At 50.2% G+C, this 17,457-nt stretch overlaps 1 protein-coding gene across 6 annotated transcripts in view; it reads left to right on the top strand.

Moving 5' to 3' along the window:
• Positions 1-17,457, top strand: part of DENND3 (DENN domain containing 3) — a 62,200-nt gene extending 44,743 nt beyond the window's left edge. For 2 of the 6 annotated variants that reach the window (XM_057532014.1, XM_057532011.1), the window contains exons 17-23: positions 311-418; positions 3,033-3,172; positions 6,267-6,427; positions 7,703-7,836; positions 15,342-15,460; positions 15,542-15,679; positions 15,801-17,457. In XM_057532014.1, the coding sequence (XP_057387997.1) occupies positions 311-418; positions 3,033-3,172; positions 6,267-6,427; positions 7,703-7,836; positions 15,342-15,460; positions 15,542-15,679; positions 15,801-16,004 (1,004 nt within the window). In that variant the 3' untranslated portion in view covers positions 16,005-17,457. The other 4 variants (XM_057532013.1, XM_057532012.1, XM_057532015.1 and 1 more) reach the window with 4 other exon arrangements.

Below are 17,457 nucleotides of genomic sequence, written 5' to 3'. Positions count from 1 at the left end.
TTTATGGAGAAACGTATAAAGTCTTCTCTTGGTTAGACCATACGTAACGGTTGAGTGTGGACAGAGGTCAGATCATTTAGCTCGAGAGCTGTGTTTAAACAAAAAGCAATGTGAGACATTGGCAAATGCCCTCTGGCCGGATACGCTTGGCTTTACTTTAATGTCCAGTTTAAAGAGAGCGTCATCTTCACAGATTATGAAGTTTTACCCCAGAGCTAATATCCTAAGGAAAGCAGAATGTGCAAGGCTGTTGGATAACGTGGGTCTCCTCGAGTCTGGGGAACTAATCCCCCGTGTGTTTGCATTTCAGTGCCCATGGCAGTTCCAAAGACGACCTCAGAAACCCTGAAGCACAAGATCAACCCTTCCGCAGGAGAGACCTTCCCACGCGCCATCGATGTCCTGCTCTACACCCCAGGTGAAGACCATTCCCTGCTTTGTCACTGCTGTTTCTTTTTCTTTTAAATTTTATTGACGTATAGTTGATTTACAGTGTTGTGTTAATTTCTGCCGTACAGCAAAGTGATTCAGTTATACACATATATACGTTCTTTTTCATACTCTTTTCCATTATGGTTTATCACGGGACATTGAATATAGCTCCCTGTGCTGTACAGTAGGACCTTGTTGTTTATGTCGCTGCTGTGTTTGGAACAACCTGAGAGCTTAAGACTTGTGGTCAGGGTCAGCGCTGAAGTGGAAGGGCAATGGCAGGATGAGGGTGGACGGGGACCAGGTGGTTTTCTACTGTTGGAGGGCGGAACCCTGAGCAATGAGGTGCGGCCTCTCTGTGGACTCAGAGGCTGGAGCGGGGCCGTGAGGGGCTGAGTCCCCGTCCGGCCTCGCCATCCTCACGTCCAGTGGATAAAGGCCCTGCGCTTCTGTCTTTGGTCGGATCAAGCCCGTTGTCACCGGGATGGGATGGCTGCACCTCCTACGCTGACGTGCACATCTGACAACACGGCTCTTCCTGCTTGGAGTGGTCGGACGGTCCCACAGACTTTCAAGGCCCCTACGAGCTGCGTCAGAGTGATGACAGCAAGAAGACAGGGTCGCTGCCTGGGCCTGGGGGTAAACAAAGACCGCCCTGTGTCACAGGCGTACAGCTGTCCAAATGCTTTTACTTAGTTCTGACTTGCAGAGAGTTGCAGCAGAGCATTGCTCCAAGGTTTATAGTGTTGGGAACAAAGGAGCTCAGTTCCGTGCAGAAGAGAGCCTTCGAGTCCGGTCGCCCCGTGTCGCCCCGTCCGCATCAGGAGTTGGCAGCGGCGGCGGTGTCCGTGCACCCCCGTCCTTCAGCCTCCGAGGTTCGTGACCTCGCGGGGCAGTCCAGCGATCCACAGCCAGGAGTTTCCATTCCACACGGTTTCCGATGGGCAAACTGAGTTTCTGTGGCAAAGCAGCCTCCCGGCAGGAGAGTCTCTCTCTTCCCTGAACATCCAGAAGACCCAGTAAAGCAACAGATCTCAGATGAAAGAGAGTAGAGAGCGGCCGAGCCCATCCCTCTGGAGACTTCATTTATCCAGTCGAGGCTCTCTGTTGATGTCACTCGGCTGTGACAGCACAGACCAAGACACCTTTCATCACGGCATCTGAATAGAGAGCTGTCCTTAGATCTACGCTAGTTTCCCTTAAATTAAGCCTGACTAGACCCTGGGTTTCCCGTCATCATGGGCTAGTTCCCGTCCCTCTGAGAACATCTAGAAGGGCCGGACAAAGTATAAAAAAACAAAGGAGAACAGGGGGGCCCCTTTTCCCATGCAGTGGCTGCCGGTACCGGAAACAGTGGCCGAGAGAGCTTTGGCCAGCCGTGTGGGGTCAGGGGGACGAGCCTGGGGTCAGGACGCACCCGTCAAGAAGCGGCAACGCCTCCGAGAATTCCGGGAGTCACGGGAGCCAGACCCCGGGCACCAAGCCCCGCTTCAGATCATCCCAGTCTCTGGGGGACTGAAGACTGTGTCTCAGTGGGCAGGATCTCCCCCAGGGGGGCCAGGAGACCAATGGCACGAACACCCCAGAAACACTGGCAGATTCACACTTCTTGCACTTATGACGGAGGTGGTGCTACAGAGCAGGGGAGCGGAAAGACGGTCTCCATCACAGAAGGTGTTGGGATGTTGTGCGTCCGTCCGTGTGGAGAAGATGGAGCTCGACCACACCTCAGATCACACGCGGCCATCACTTCACAGGCTAAACGTGAAAGGCAGAAACATAAACAAATGAAACTTGGAGACGATAACATAGAAGAAGATATTCATGACCTTACGGTAAGGAAAAAATTCACAAATAGCATATAAAAATTACTAGCCATAAAGGAACAGACTGGTGAGTTAAGGATTTTTAAAAGAAACTTCCAAACGAGTAAAAGTGGCGGTTGCAGACTGGGAAAGGGATGTTCACATGACGAGAGAACCGACAAGGGGCTCGAGTTGGGGATATTTAAAGAACGGCTACAAGTCAAGGGGAATGAGACAGCCCGATTCAGAAATGGGCAGGAGACGTAAACGCCTCACCACGGAGGAGATCCAGACGGCCAGCTAAAGCCAGCAGCCTCATCGGCATCAGGGAAACGCAAATAAACCACAACTGAAAAACCAGAGTCTTCACGCCGTCAGGACGGCCAAGACGGAAAGCGCTGACCAGGCCTCGCGCTGGCAGTGACGTGAGGCAGCGGGAGCTCAGCTGCCCTCGGGGACGTGCCCACAGGCTCCCTCCTTCCTCTGTCCCTGCGCCCACTCCCCTCTGCCTGAAACGCTGCCCCCGAGTGAATTCTCAGGCCTCCTCCAGATCCTGGCTCAGGGAAGCCACCCCCGGGCTCCGTCTGTCTGCGTGTTTCTCTAGCTGGAGCCAGCTTGTCCCCGAGACTCGAAGCTCCGAGGGGCACGGAAGCTCGGGCCGTGCTCACCTTTGGATCCTGGGCACCCAGGGTGGCACCTGGGGCTGAGCAGGGGCCGGGCAGGACCTGAGTCGTGTATGAACCACGTGCTGATGCAGCAGAGGGTTTCACCGTTTCGGGTTGCTTTCCTCTTTAGGGCATCTTGACCCAGCAGAAAAAGTTGAGGACGCTCACCCCAAATTGTGGTGCGCCCTGAACGAAGGCAAGGTGGTCGTGTTTGATGCTTCCTCCTGGACGGTTCACCAGCACTGCTTTAAAGTGGGCACTTCTAAACTGGTGAGTGAACGAACGCGCACAGTACTCAGTCAGCTTCCGGGTTAACTTGTGATTTTGGAAACTGAACACGTCCACCTGTATAGGCAGCGGGACACACGAATCCCACGGCGTCACTGAATCCTGCAAGTCGGAGGGCTTTGATTTTTATCTCGAGTTTTAAAATGTAAGCTTGTTCCATCCTTCACTTAAATGTTCTTCTTGAAGTGAGCAGATAATGGCTTTAACCACCCCCCGCTCTGAAATCTAAAACAGGATTTCAGTCATGGAAAGGGCAGTGTGGTAGTCTCACATTTACATTGTCAGTCACCGAAAGCAGACACTAGAATCATTTTAACACATTTGGGTTTGAAAACTAAGAACCATTTAAGTCAAATCTGCATGATATTATAGTTATTTCGTGGTTGAGAAACCTCAATTCTTTGAGCTTTTAGACTGATAGCCTAGTCAACTTTATTTAATTAAAAGAAAGTTAAGGGACTTCCCTGGTGGCCCAGGGGTTAAGAATCCACCTGCCAATGCAGGGGACACGGGTTCAAGCCCTGGTCCTGGAAGATCCCACATGCCACGGAGCAACTAAGCCCGTGCGCCACAACTACTGAGCCTGCGCTCTAGAGCCCACAAGCCACAACTGCTGAGCCTGTGTGCCAGAACTACTGAAGCCCACGCACGCTTAGAGCCCATGCTCCTCAACAGGAGAAGCCACTGCAATGAGAAGCCCGTGCACCACAGCGAAGACCCAACACAGCCAAAAATAAATAAATAAAATAAATTGAAAAAAAAAAAGGTTAAATTAATGCAAACACAACCTCACCCCACCCCTGCAAACCCGAGGTCAAGCTTTAGGTCTGTAGCCCTCAGTGCCACCAGGATCAGCCCGCTGGTTTTTGGAGACTTCTCGAGGCCTTGCACGGCCCTTTGAAAATCATTTCTTATTTCCGTACTACGTGATGTCAGCCATGTGCCCCAGGGCCTCCACGCCTGGAACGGGTCATGTGAATTTGTGTTTCCAGATGAGGGGTGAGCAGTGGTTTCTTTCCGGTGGGGCTGCCTTTTAACTCGGCACTCCAGGTGTCTTTGGCGATACCACCCTACTGTTCAAAATGCTGTCACACCTACTCCTTGGTGGGCTTCATCCTGTTCAAGACCCTCTGAGGGCACAAAAGAAGCCATTGTCCCGAGGGGTTCTTGCTAGGAAAATCCTCAGGCCAACTCCTTTAACACAAAACTTCTCTTTTCACGTTTAATGTAAAAGGCACAGTGTAGTGAAGTTTACGTACCTAAGTGTTCCTCATTACTTAGTATCATCAACTTTGATGGCCACGTTCCACCATCTAAAGATAATGTGACAATCTATGCTTCCAAAACTGGGGTGAAACAGAAATACTGTGAATTCAAATGTATGTTGCCAAGAGGGTGCGGGATCATTCTAAAGAAGTTGCTAAACAATTTCCCCCCGCATTCAAATAATGAGCCTCAGGTGATAAAGGAACGGGATCCAAGACACATTAAAGTAAAATATGTACAAAAGTCTAATAACGCTTTAGATGAAATGAAAAACAAGGAGAAATTAAGGACTTCACTCTTATTCTAAAATTTAATTTTTCTCCTGTTGATTCTTAGTTACAAGCATTTCAAAGACTGTTTAATAATAGAATAACTTTTAAAATCCTTGTGAAAATAAAATCATATGGCTGCATTTTGCATCAATCTCTACTGCTCCCCAGTTAGGCCAGGTAACATTTAATTAAAGCAGGAAGTTATCCAATTATGTGAAAATATCTTCCCACTGGTTTCACAGGGATATTTTGTACTGTTTCAACAAGACAGAAACTGGGGCAATTATCTCTAGAAAATGCTGCCTCCTCTGAAATTTGAAGTTCCAAGTGGTTTATCTAAGATATCTTTGGGCCACTAAAGAAAGACATTTTACTAAAATGTTACAACAATTCACAGGTAGATGCCTCAAAAGAAAGGGCTTTTTTAAATGATTAATTCTGAAATTAGCAAGGTAGCATCTTTTTCTAACTTATGAGAATGTTTGTTGGTAAAATTAAAGCTATCAATTTTTATGAGCTCTTTCTTCTGACGAAGATAAGTAACAAACAGTAAGCACCAGCGGTACTGATTATACAGGATTAGATCTAGCCTCAGCCCCTCCACGGTGATGTAACTGTGCTCTTTGAAATCTGCTTGGATCTGACAATCTGAGACCCTTGTTCGGTTACCAGTAAAATGTTGCCCGTGTCATGGATAAAGTCGGACACCGCTCAGGAAACGTTTAGGGAACACTTTTTTAGGGATGCGATTGGGTTGGTTGAGATGTACAGGCAGACACATTTGCATTTCACACGTTTATGTGGCTTTTATAACTCTTCAGTGTTTTAGTCCTTAATTTCTAATTTCAGAAAGTCTAAAGATAGTCACTGGCATTGACCTTGCTAAGCTGGAATCCCCGAGAGCGCCCTCTTAGCTGCAAGAGCACTGGCATTTTGTTTGTTGCTAATATACAGTCTGTCCTCATTATTTGCAGGTTCCATATTTGCAAACTTACCTACCCGCTAAAATTTATTTGTAGCTCCAGAGCAGAAACTTACGGCGCTTTCATGGTTCTCCACAGACATGCACGTCTACAGAGGAGGGAGAAATGGGAGCTGTGTGCATGTTCCCAGCCGAGGTCAAGCAAGGCGACTCTGCTTTCTTGGTTCAGCTCAAACTGTAGACAGGTGTCCTTTTCACGGCCTATTTAGTGCCATGTTCTTCGCATTTTTGTGCTTTTTATCATGATTTTGCTGTTTAACATGATGCCCTAGTATAGAGCTGAGGTGCCAGAGGCTGGAATGTGCTTTACAGAGAAGATGTGGACCCATGCAGTTCAAACCTGTGTCGTTCAAGGGTCAGAGGCATCCTTAAACAGGAACACACAGCAAGATGATGTGTTGATCGAATGACAAGAGCGTGACCAGAGGCCGGCAGGACCCTAAGCCTGTCGGTCCCTGAGCGGCGGCTCAGCCTCGCTGTGAGCGTACAGGACAGAACCGACTGCCGGGAACACGGGGAACTGACTGCTCTCCTGCTCTCTCCTCGGCCCCCTCAGAACTGCATGGTGATGGCGGAGCAAAGCCAGGTGTGGGTCGGCTCGGAGGACTCGGTCATCTACATCATCAACGTCCACAGCATGTCCTGCAACAAGCAGCTCACGGACCACCGCTCCAGCGTCACGGGTCTGGTCGTGCAGGACCGAGCGCAGGCACCCAGGTCTGGCCAGGCTCCCCTGGGAGGAGGGGCCTCCTGGCTCTTGCGTGGGTCAGGGGTCCCAGAGGGAAGGGTTCCCATGGCCGTGGGCCGTGGCCTGCAGGGCCCGGGCTGGGCAGGGGGAGCGAAGCGGGTCTGGAAGGTGAGTCGGGGACATTCCTGTGTGGCGGGGTCATCATGGGTGCAGAGAAGCGGCCTCTGCTGGAGACCGAGTCCAGCATGCGTGGGGTGCTTGTAGCAGCTGGCACCCAGCCTTCCTTGCCTGTTCTTTGGCTCTGGTGTTTGCCTGCCATCCTGGGCCTGTAGACGCATCACCCTAATCCCGTGTCTTCTCACGGAATCCCCTGTGTGCCCGTGTCCAAATGTCCCCTTCTTATGAGGACACCGGTCAGTGTTGGATGGGGGTCCACACTATTAGCGGCATTTAACTACTTCTGTAAAGGCCCTACTGCCAAATAAGGTGGCATTTTGAGGTGCTGGGGGGCTAGGATGTCAACATATCTTTTTTGGGGGACACAGTTCAACCTGTAAGATGTATTTACCTCATCCTTCACCGGCTTTAGCACGTTAAGAATGCCAGCCCCCCAAGGGCAGCCCCGTGTCTGTCCTGCTCTCTGCCGTGTCCCGTGCTTGGGGCAGGGCCTGGACACAGCAGGTGCCCAGGGGAAACGTGAGAACGAGGCGGGGTCCCCGTTTCCCTCTGTGAGGAAGCGGGGCTCAGTGGGTGTGTGAGGTATGCTGAGGTCACCCACCCTGAACGGGCAGCCCCAGCCCTGGGCGCAGGTGGCCACGGCTCCTAAGCTTTTCTGCCGCTTCCCTCTGTGCCACCCCCATCCCCTTGTGCCCCGAGTGTCAGGGGTGCCACCTGTCCTCAGTCGGGTGCGCTTAGGCCCTCACGTGAAGATGACACACCATCAGGTGGTGGAAGGGCCGTGCATGGCGCTAGCTGAGCCCACCTCCCCGCAGCCGCCAGTCACCGACGCCGTGCTGATCCTTGGACTTGAGCTTGGAGGGGGCGTGTGCCATTCCCGGCCCCTGGCGGGAGGGGTGGGTTTTAGTTAACAGCCCTTTACGGTTCTGTTCACAATTCCTGGCGGAGCCAGTAGCCGTGTTGGAGGTGCCGGGGTGGGCGGGGTGGCGCTCAGAAACCCGCCACCCTGACGGCGCTGGCGTCTCTCACTGGCCGTGTTGTGGATGCTTTACCTGGTGGGAACTTGAAAAGGCACACGGTGTTCTCAGGGCCACAGTTAAGCGCCTGCACGCGTGTTCTCCCCGCAGCACTGTGTACTCGTGCAGCGCGGACGGGACAGTCCTGGCCTGGAACGCGAGCTCCCTGCGGGTGACCAGCAGGTTCCAGCTGCCGGGCGACGGGCTCTCGGCCATCAGACTGCACGGCGGCCGCCTCTGGTGCTGTAAGTGCCTGGTCCCTGCCCTTGGCTCCTGGCTAAGCCAGGAAAAGGCACCGGCAGGGGAGCCAACGCCCCTTTCCTCTGCCACACGCGTTTCCAACTTTGACTGTGAAACCCTGGTTCCTTCCTGATGCACCCGGCTCCCCACATCCCTCCTGAGTTTGTTACATCCCCGGTGCCGCTACTCCCTGTGCGGCCTCCCCTCTGCTCCTCGTCTCTGCTCTCGCTGTGCCCGGGGGGCCGTTGCCACTCCTCCCGGCAGCCCTCTGTGGCCCAGTTGTTTGCGTGTGGGTCACGTCTCCCCAGCCACGCTGTGTGCTCCCCTCTGCCCCTCCCAGCACAGACCTCGGGCGGGGACGTCTATGGGTCTGAGGGAGGCACTTCGGGGTGTGACGGGGAGGTGCAGACGCTGTGCCTGGTGGCGTGGGTTCTGCATTTTCTGAGCATTACCGCAGAGGTTGCCTGCACTTTGAAGTCTTCCCTGGTGTGTGCCAGGTAACACGGGTGATGGCCGTGAACACTTTTTTTAAATTGAAGCATGTTTTACGTATGATGAGATGCACAGAATGTATGTATAGTTTGTTGTGGTTTTTTTAAAGTTTTATTGGAGTATAGTTGATTTAGTGTTGTGTTAATTTCAGGTTACAGCAAAGTCAATCAGTTATATATATATATATATATATATATATATATATATATATATCTCCACTTTTTTTTTTTTTAGATTCTTTTCCCATATAGGCCATTACAGAGTATTGAGTAGAGTTCCCTGTGCTATACAGTAGGTTCTTATTAGTTATCTATTTTATATATAGTAGTGTGTATATGTCAATCCCATCTCCCAATTTATCCCTCCCCCCCTTATCCCCTGGTAACCGTAAGTTTGTTTTCTACATCTGTGACTCTACTCCTGTTTTGTAAATAAGTTCATTTGTACCTTTTCTTTTAGATTCCACATGTAAGTGATACCATATGGTATTTGTCTTTCTCTTTCGGACTTACTCAGTATGACAATCTCTAGGTCTATCCATATTGCTGCAAATGGCATAATTTTGTTCTTTTTTATGGCTGAGTAATACTCCATTGTATATATGTACCACATCTTCTTTATCCATTTCTCTGTTGATGGACATTCAGGTTGCTTCCATGTCCTGGCTATTGTAAATAGTGCTGCAGTGAACATTGGGGTGCATGTATCTTGTTTCAAATTATGGTTTTCTCTGGGTATATGCCCAGGAGTGGGATTGCTGTGTCATATGGCAGTTCTATTTTTAGTTTTTTAAGGAACCTCCATACTGTTCTCCATAGTGGTTGTATCAATTTACATTCCCACCAACAGTATAGGAGGGTTCCCTTTTCTCCACACCCTCTCCAGCATTTATTGTTTGTAGATTTTTAAAAATTAATTTACTTATTTATTTTTGGCTGTGTTGGGTCTTCGTTGCTGCGCGTGGGCTTTCTCTAGTTGAGGCAAGCGGGGGCTACTCTTTGTTGCGGTGCGCGGGCTGCTTCTCATTGCGGTGGCTTCTCGTTGCGGAGCACGGGCTCTAGGTGAGCAGGCTTCAGTAGTTGTGGCATGAGGGATCAGTAGTTGTGGCTCACGGGCTCTAGAGCACAGGCTCAGTAGTTGTGGCGCATGGGCTTAGTTGCTCCGCGGCATGTGGGATCTTCCCAGGCCAGGGCTCGAACCCGTGTCCCCTGCATTGGCAGGCAGATTCTTTTTTTTTTTTTTTTAAACTTTTTTTTTTTTAATTTATTTATTTATTTTTAGCTGTGTTGGGTCTTCGTTTCTGTGCGAGGGCTTTCTCTAGTTCCGGCGAGCGGGGGCACTCTTCATCGCGGTGCGCGGGCCTCTCACTATCGCGGCCTCTCTTTGTTGCGGAGCACAGGTTCCAGACGCGCAGGCTCAGTAGTTGTGGCTCACGGGCCCAGTTGCTCTGCGGCATGTGGGATCTTCCCAGACCAGGGCTCGAACCCGTGTCCTCTGCATTGGCAGGCAGATTCTCAACCACTGCGCCACCAGGGAAGCCCGGCAGGCAGATTCTTAACCACTGCACCATCAGGGAAGCCCTGTAGATTTTTTGATGATGGTCACTCTTAGTGGTGTGAGGTGATACTTCATTGTAGTTTTGATTTGCATTTCTCTAATAATGAGTGATGCTGAGCGTCTTTCATGTGTTTTTTGGCAATCTGTATGTCTTCTTTGGAGGAATGTCTATTTAGATCTTCTGCCCATTTTTTGATTGGGTTATTTGTTTTTTTTTGATATTGAGCTGCATGAGTTGTTTGTATATTTTGGAAATTAATCCCTTCTCGGATGCTTCATTTGCAAATATTTTCTCCCATTCTGAGGGTTGTCTTTTTTGTTTATGGTTTCCTTTGCTGTGCTAAAGCTTTTAAGTTTCATTAGATCCCATTTGTTTATTTTTGTTTTTATTTTCATTACTCTAGGAGGTGGGTCAAAAAATATCTTGCTGCAGTTTATGTCAAAGAGTGTTCTGCCTGTGTTTTCCTCTGAAAGTTTTATAAAAAGTGTCTGGCCTTACATTTAGGTCCTTAATCCATTTTGAGTTTATTTTTGTATATGGTGTTTGTTAGAAAATGTTCTAATTTCATTGATTTACATGTAGCTGTCCAGTTTTCCCAGCACCACTTATTGAAGAGACTGGCTTTCCTCCATTGTATATTCTTGCCTCCCCTGTCATAGATTAGGTGACCATAGGTGTGTGGGTTTATCTCTGGCGTCTCTATCCTGTTCCATTGACCTACATTTCTGTTTTGGTGCCTGTACCGTACTGTTCAGTTTGTTGTGTCTTGACAAAAGTATACACCACCTAACCACCCGACAATCAAGACACAGAACATTTCCATCACCGCTACTGGTCCCTCTGTGCCCCTTTCCAGGTGGCCCCCACTCGAGGGAAACAACGTCTGAATTCTGTTATGGATTTGTTTTGCTTGTTCCTGAGCTTTCTATAAATGGGCTCTACAGCATGTGTTCTTTTCATCTGGCTCAGTTCAGGCAACATGATGTTTTTAGGATTCATCCACAGTGTTTGAGTAGCAATAGGTCATTCTTTTTATTGCGTGAATGCTACAGCTTGGTTATCGGCTCTCCTGTCATTCTTTTCCAAAGCTGCCACACCGTTTTATATCCCCACCAGCAGTATGTACATGAGGCTTCCAGTTCCTCCCCATCCTCAGCAGAACTTGTTAGTATCTATTTTTTTTATCGTAATCATCCTAGTGGGCGTGAAGTGGCATCTCATTGTGGCTCTGGTTGCATTTCCCCGATGGCTAATGACGTAGAGCATCTTTTCATGGACTACTTGCCATCTCTGTGTCTTCTTCAGAGAAATGTCTGTTCATATCCTGTGCCGATCAGTCTACTCACTTTCAAGGCGATTAATCACATGGTTGAGTGTACCCTACTTACTTTTTTTTTCCATTTTTCACATCTGTACTTTTTTCTTTTGTTCCTCCTTTCCTGCCTCCTTTTAGACTGCTCTTAAATTCAAGGTAATCTTCTTTATTGTCTTTTTAGCTCTATGTTCGGTTTTGGGGGGGGGGGCCATGCCACGCAGCATGTGGGATCTTAGTTCCCCAACCAGGGATCGAACCCACGCCCCCTGCAGTGGAAGTGTGGAGTTTTAACCACTGGGCTGCCCGGGAAGTCCCTAGCTCTGTGTTTTTTGTTCCACTTTTTAGTGGTTGCTTTAAGGATTTCAATATGCAACCTTACCTTCTCACAATCTACTTTAAATAACTGTTACACACCACTTCATGTATAATGGACACAGAGCACAGCAGTAAAATTAATTCCATTTACCTCTTTCTCTCCCTTTCGTATTGTTGTTAAATGCAGTGTTTTATTTCTATGATTGTGATAAACCTATTTTTAAAAATTTTGCCTAAGTGCTCAATGGTCTTTCAAAGAAATTAAGGAAAAAATTATTTTTGCCCATATATTTACCATTTCTAGTTGAGCTTCACTCCTTCTTAAAATCCAGGTTTCCATCTTGCATCATTGCCCCTTAGCCTTAAGAATTTCCTGTAGTATTTCTTATCATATGAGTCTGCATAAACAGATTCTAGGCTGATAGTTTTTATTTTTTTCCCAGCACATTAGAAATATCATTCCATTGTCTTGCAGCTTAGCTTGTTCCTGATAGGAGGTCTGCCGTCATTCCCACTGTCCTGCTGAATATAATGTGGTTTCTGTAGCTGCTTTTAAGAGTCTGTCTCTGGTTTGCATGAGTTGGACTACAGTGTGCTTGGGTGTGAAGAGCTTTGTGTTTATCTTGCTTGCAGTTTACTCTCTTGAATTTGGGGAAAACTTAACCATTACCTCTTCCAATATTTCTCTTGCCCATTCTCTCTCTCTGTGTCTTCTGGGATTCTAATTATATATTATATATTAGTAATATATATATTATAATTATATATAATTATATATTAGTTAGACCATCTAATAATGTCCCACAGATCTCAGGCACTGCTATAATTTTTTCCTTCTTTTTCTTGTGTGCTTTAGTCTGGCTAAGACCTGAACCTTTCTGTCCTGTCTGCAGTTAAACCTATCCAGCAAATTTTCATTTTAGTTCTAGAACTTCCATTTATTTTATAAAGAACTTTGATTTTCTCTCCTAAATCCTATATTCTTCACTCATCCTCTCCATATCTTTCTCTAAGTTTTAAAACATATTTGTAATTGTTGGTCTAAAGTCCTTGTCTGCTGCATACTGGATCATCTGTGGGTCTGCTTCTGTCTACTGTGTTTCCTGTTGGTTTTTAGTCGCATCTTCAAGCTTCACATGTGTAGTACTTTTCACTGCATCCTGGATATTGTTAATGACACGCTGAGAAGACTCTGGACTATATCCTTAAGTCTTGTTCTAGAAGGTCATTAAATTACTGGCAGATCACCTTGATCCTGTGGAGAGAGTTGGTTTTAGGCTTTTCTAGGGTGAGTATATTTCAGTTTTGACCTTAGTCCTGGTATGTGGTCTTTGTTCTTACAGCATGGCCCTTTTAGGGTTTCGAGGAATGCCCAAGGTATATACCAAGCCTTTCCAACAGGAATGAGCTAGAACTTTGAACTCTTATCTCTGTAGCCCTGGGGAGCTGTGAAATCTCTTTTCAGGTCTTGAATGTTCCAGTTCTGCTGTTTATACACAGTTTAGGAGTCAGCCCCTTAAGGATATGAGGAGAATTTATACATGCGTTTTGGGGATCCCTCATTTGGGGGATATCCCCCCTCTATTTCCAGCCACACTGGCAGCGGCAGCCCCAAACTATACCCTCAACCAAGATGGCCTGCTACGTACTGCTAGAATTTTTATCCCTCAGTGCCCCACAGAGAGCCGGGAAGTCCCCTCAGAGGAAACCCAGGTAACTGTGCAGCTCACTGAGTTTCTTTCTTTTCTTTCAAAGACCGTATCCCTCAGCTTTGGTTGATCTCCAGTGACTGTCAGATGTGTGTGTGTCCATCCATGGATGCATTTTGGACCAAAAGTTGCCTGTTAAATATAGTGAGAGACATAACAGATTAGAATGAGGACGGATAACCTTGTTTTCAGGATGGAATCCCTCTTATTTTTCAACTTAACGAATACAGTAAGTAGTTTTCCTATTTAACAACAACGAGAAAAGGACAAGAGGAAAGCAGGGCTTCTTTGGGTAAAAGAGAGTGTTTGCTGTGAAGTGTTGTTCCAAGTCTTTATCTAAACAAGGATAACAGCTAAAGCCTTGGTCACTCATCAGCTGTGGTCCGTGGGCACTGAGGTGTGGCCTGAGGGTGTGTGTGGTGGGGGACAGGCGACGCCTCTGACTCCTCCCCAGGCCCTTGGTGAGGTGAGCCTGAGGGTCCCCGGCTTCCCTTTCTACTTCCGTCCCAGTATTTCAGACCCTGCGTGCCTTCCCTACGTCTGGATGGAAGCTGCCTTTACTGCAGCACTGCCCCTCCCCCAGGCCTGACATTTCTGGGAGGGAGCGGACCCCGTTCCTGCTCCCTGTGGTCGGAGGTCTGCTCTGTGATGTTGCTGGCACACCTGTGGTTCAGGCTGCAGCCTCCGTGTGCATTCAGGTTCAAATCCAGGCGTTGTCACTGATGACTGGTCACTTTGGGCTGGTCCCCTGCACTCTTGGAGTCTCTGTTTCTTCATCTGAAAAGTGAGATGGAAATACCATCCCTCCCATAGGAGAGCACGCTGACGGCTGGGAGATGCGAGAGGCAGAAAGTGGGCCTTGGAGCGTCCGTGAGTGTGAGGGTTGGTGACAGTTACCCCAGAGGACCACTTCCCCGGATCTCGTGGACAAAGCTCTCCCCAGGTCCTCCTCCCTTCCACCGCCCACGGCAGGAGCGCCTTCCCTTTGGGTACCTGGCCCACCTCGAGGACAGTGATCTGTCGCCCCCATCCCTCGCTCCGTGTGCAGCAGGGCCCCTACGTGCTCGCACAGGCAGGGTCGCGGTGAACTCCGCCCTGTGCAGTGTTGGCGGGCGGTGAGCGTGCTGGTCGGCATGCCCCCGGGGGCATTAGCGCCTCTTGGCAGGACTTCCTGCCACCCAGGTCTTGCTAACAGGCAGCGGCATCCTAGCGGCCCTGTTAATTAGTCCAAGTGGATAACGGCATCTCGGGATAAAAGGAGGGATGCTGGGGTTTGCTTATTAGGTCTCAGGCAGGAAAGAGAGGTATGGGCGGGCTCTTGCCACCTGTGACTGAGAACCCAGCTGAGCTTCCGAGTCCTGAGGGCAGCCAAAGACAGAGGGGTCATTTCTCTGTGGACCTGGAGTCCACCCACCATGACAGGAAGCCGGAGCCCACCTTGGGGACTTGTACCCCCTCCCTCTGGAGCCAGATGGCACTGCCTGAGGGCAGGGCTGTGTCCTCCTGTCCTGGTGGCCTCAGCACAGGGCGGGAGGTGGAGGACGCAGGCAATAAAAGCCAGGAGAGGACAGCCCTGCAGCTCTTCACCTTTCCTTGAACCTGACTCCGTCTCCCCTGTAGCCTTGATCTCACCTCCTCCCTGCTGTACTAATTTTGATGACCTGTAGCTCTCATGATGTGGACACTCTTGGTTTGCTGGAGTGAGTAATAGAAAGAGACAGAGAGGAGCTTAAACAGAGAGATGTGTACCATGGCGGGGCACCGTCACCTAGAGTTCTAATCCTCACCGCCAGAGGTAGCAGACGCCGTGGCCTCAAGTGATAGGAAATGCCAAATAACCGTGGCAGGCAGCGTTCCAGAAGCCTCAGAAGAGGGCGCTGGACTCCAGCTGTTTCCTCGTCGGTAAAAATGGGGCTAATGGTCTGAGTATCCCCACGAGAAAAGGCGAAGGCGCCACGGGGCAGCTACAGTTACAGATGCCGACACCACGGTCAGACGTGGTACAGGAGCCGTGGCCCCGCCGGTCACACTGCCGGTCACACTGCAGCCCTCACGGCGCTTTCATCCCTGTGCCCCGAGTTCGCTCTGCCTGCCCCTCATGCTGGCTCTTCCGTCCTGCAGGTACCGGTAACAGTATCGTGGTCGTGACCACGGCTGGATTTCTTCATCAAGAACTGAAGATCGGAGAGAACTTTAAAGAGATAAGCACCTCCTTCCTGGGTTTCCAGCTCGTGCCCGAGGTAACCCAGTGCGTCAGGTTGGGCCGGCGCCCCCGTGCCACTGGGCTGCCGCCGCCCGCGTCGTGACCCGTTCCACTTTAGCAGGAGCAGCTCTGGGCGGCCTGTGCCGGGAACGACGACATCTACATCTGGAGCCTGCAGGACCTCGCCCAGCCCCCGCAGAGGATCCACCTGCAGGACTGCTCCAAGATCAACTGCATGATCCGGGTGAAGAAGCAGGTAAGGCGGCCCCGGGGCTGCTGACCAAGGCCTGGCTGGGAAGGACGTGGGTCTGGGGGTGCCCGAGGGAGCACCGCACTCCTCTGAGTGGGCTGCTTGTGCGGTGCCCGCTTCTCCTCAGCAGATCTGGGTGGGCGGCACAGGGCTGTCACAGGGGAGATCCAAGGGGAAAATCTACGTGATCGATGCCGAGAGGAAGACGGTGGAGAAGGAGCTGGTGGCCCATATGGACACGGTGAAGACCCTGTGCTCCGCGGAGGACAGATACGTGCTGAGCGGGTCCGGCCGCGAGGAGGGGAAGATCGCCATCTGGAAGGTCGAGTAACCAGGGGCGCATGTGCCCTGTGAGCGAGGGATGCGCTTCCTGCCGGCTCCTGGCGCTTCCCCAGAGAAGGCGGGCCTGAGCCTGGGGTGGGGGGCACCGGGGGGGGGGGCCCGCTGTGGGGGCCTGTTTGGCTCTCTGGCCTCAGTTACGAGACCGATAGTGTCGCACTTTCTCTCCTGGACTTAGCTGATTAAACTGGACCGTTTCAGGCTGGGGTGCCTGTCAGGCAGACTCTGCTGAGAAGTCACCCTGTGCTGTCTAGACGGCTCCAGAACCACGACCTGGGCCAGCACCAGGCCATCCGGGAGCAGTTTAGCCAGAGCACCCGTGACCTGCAGACCTCGGGTCTTGCTTTTCCTCCACTTCACTCACTCACCAAATACTAAGCACCAGACTTACTTACAGGAGCCCGACAGCCAGACACTGACCTCTTGTTCCCAGCAAAGCTCACGAGAAGGGGTGTATTTTAAATGAGCACGTTGTGGTTGAACAGGTTTGTGCCTGCCCAGGGAGGGGGACAACACTGGGTTGAGGCTGTCTGGACAGGGCTGGGCCAGCTGACGCAAGCGCTGGGTTTTTTCCTTTTAACTAATGCAACGTTTTTTATAATGAAAAAACCTAGAGACTTTTTTTGACCAAAGGTCAGCATTCCATCTAAAATAGCACAGACAAACCCATATCAGATAGATACTCGTGTCCGTTTCCGCTGCATCTGCATCCTGGGTGCACAGCGTGTATGTACATGTAGGTGGTGCCTTATTATTTAACTGAGGATACTACTAGCTATGCTCTTATCTTACTAGCTATAAATGTTTGCAAAAGGGACCTTTTGTACATTTCTACCATTACCGTTGAGCTCTCGTCCCCTAATTGTCGGCGAGGGAGGTTTTGGCACGGCTGCACTGCGTGAAGGCCCGAGGCCTGTCCCCTATGGGCCCATGATGCGCTCTGCCACAGGGGGCTGGCTGCCGGACCCTCCCCCTGGGCTCTGGGGACCTGGACAGACATCACGCCGGACCTCGCTCACCCTGAGAGGTCTGTGAGGGTCTCTGTCAGGCCCCCAGCACACAGCCAGGCTTCAGAGGCATCTGCAGTGCCTCCCAGGTGAGAGCTTTGGCCAGGCCTCCGGCTGGCTCTGCAGAACCTAAGCATTCTGGAGGGTCTGATCACTGACTGGCATTTTGGAACGTTCTGAGACTGTGCTGCGGAGAGCAGCCAGGCGGCCTAATCTGCCCCCCCACCCCGAGTCTGTCCTTCTGGGGGGGGGGGGTGTTCCCTGACTGACTTCTAGAAGGAAGACTAGGCCAGCAGCAAATGGCAGAAGGTGGAATTCTGCTTCTGTAAACACATGAAAAGTTAGAGTAAAAGCCTGTCAGAAATCCACATAAATTATTGCATTCCAACCCACATGTAACCAGGTATTTTCACCTCGTTGGTAATAAATTCTCTTTTT

The sequence above is a fragment of the Balaenoptera acutorostrata genome, chromosome 17, assembly GCF_949987535.1.
Source record: "Balaenoptera acutorostrata chromosome 17, mBalAcu1.1, whole genome shotgun sequence".
Taxonomy (NCBI): Eukaryota; Metazoa; Chordata; class Mammalia; order Artiodactyla; family Balaenopteridae; genus Balaenoptera; species Balaenoptera acutorostrata.
This window is presented reverse-complemented; position numbering and strand designations above follow the sequence as displayed.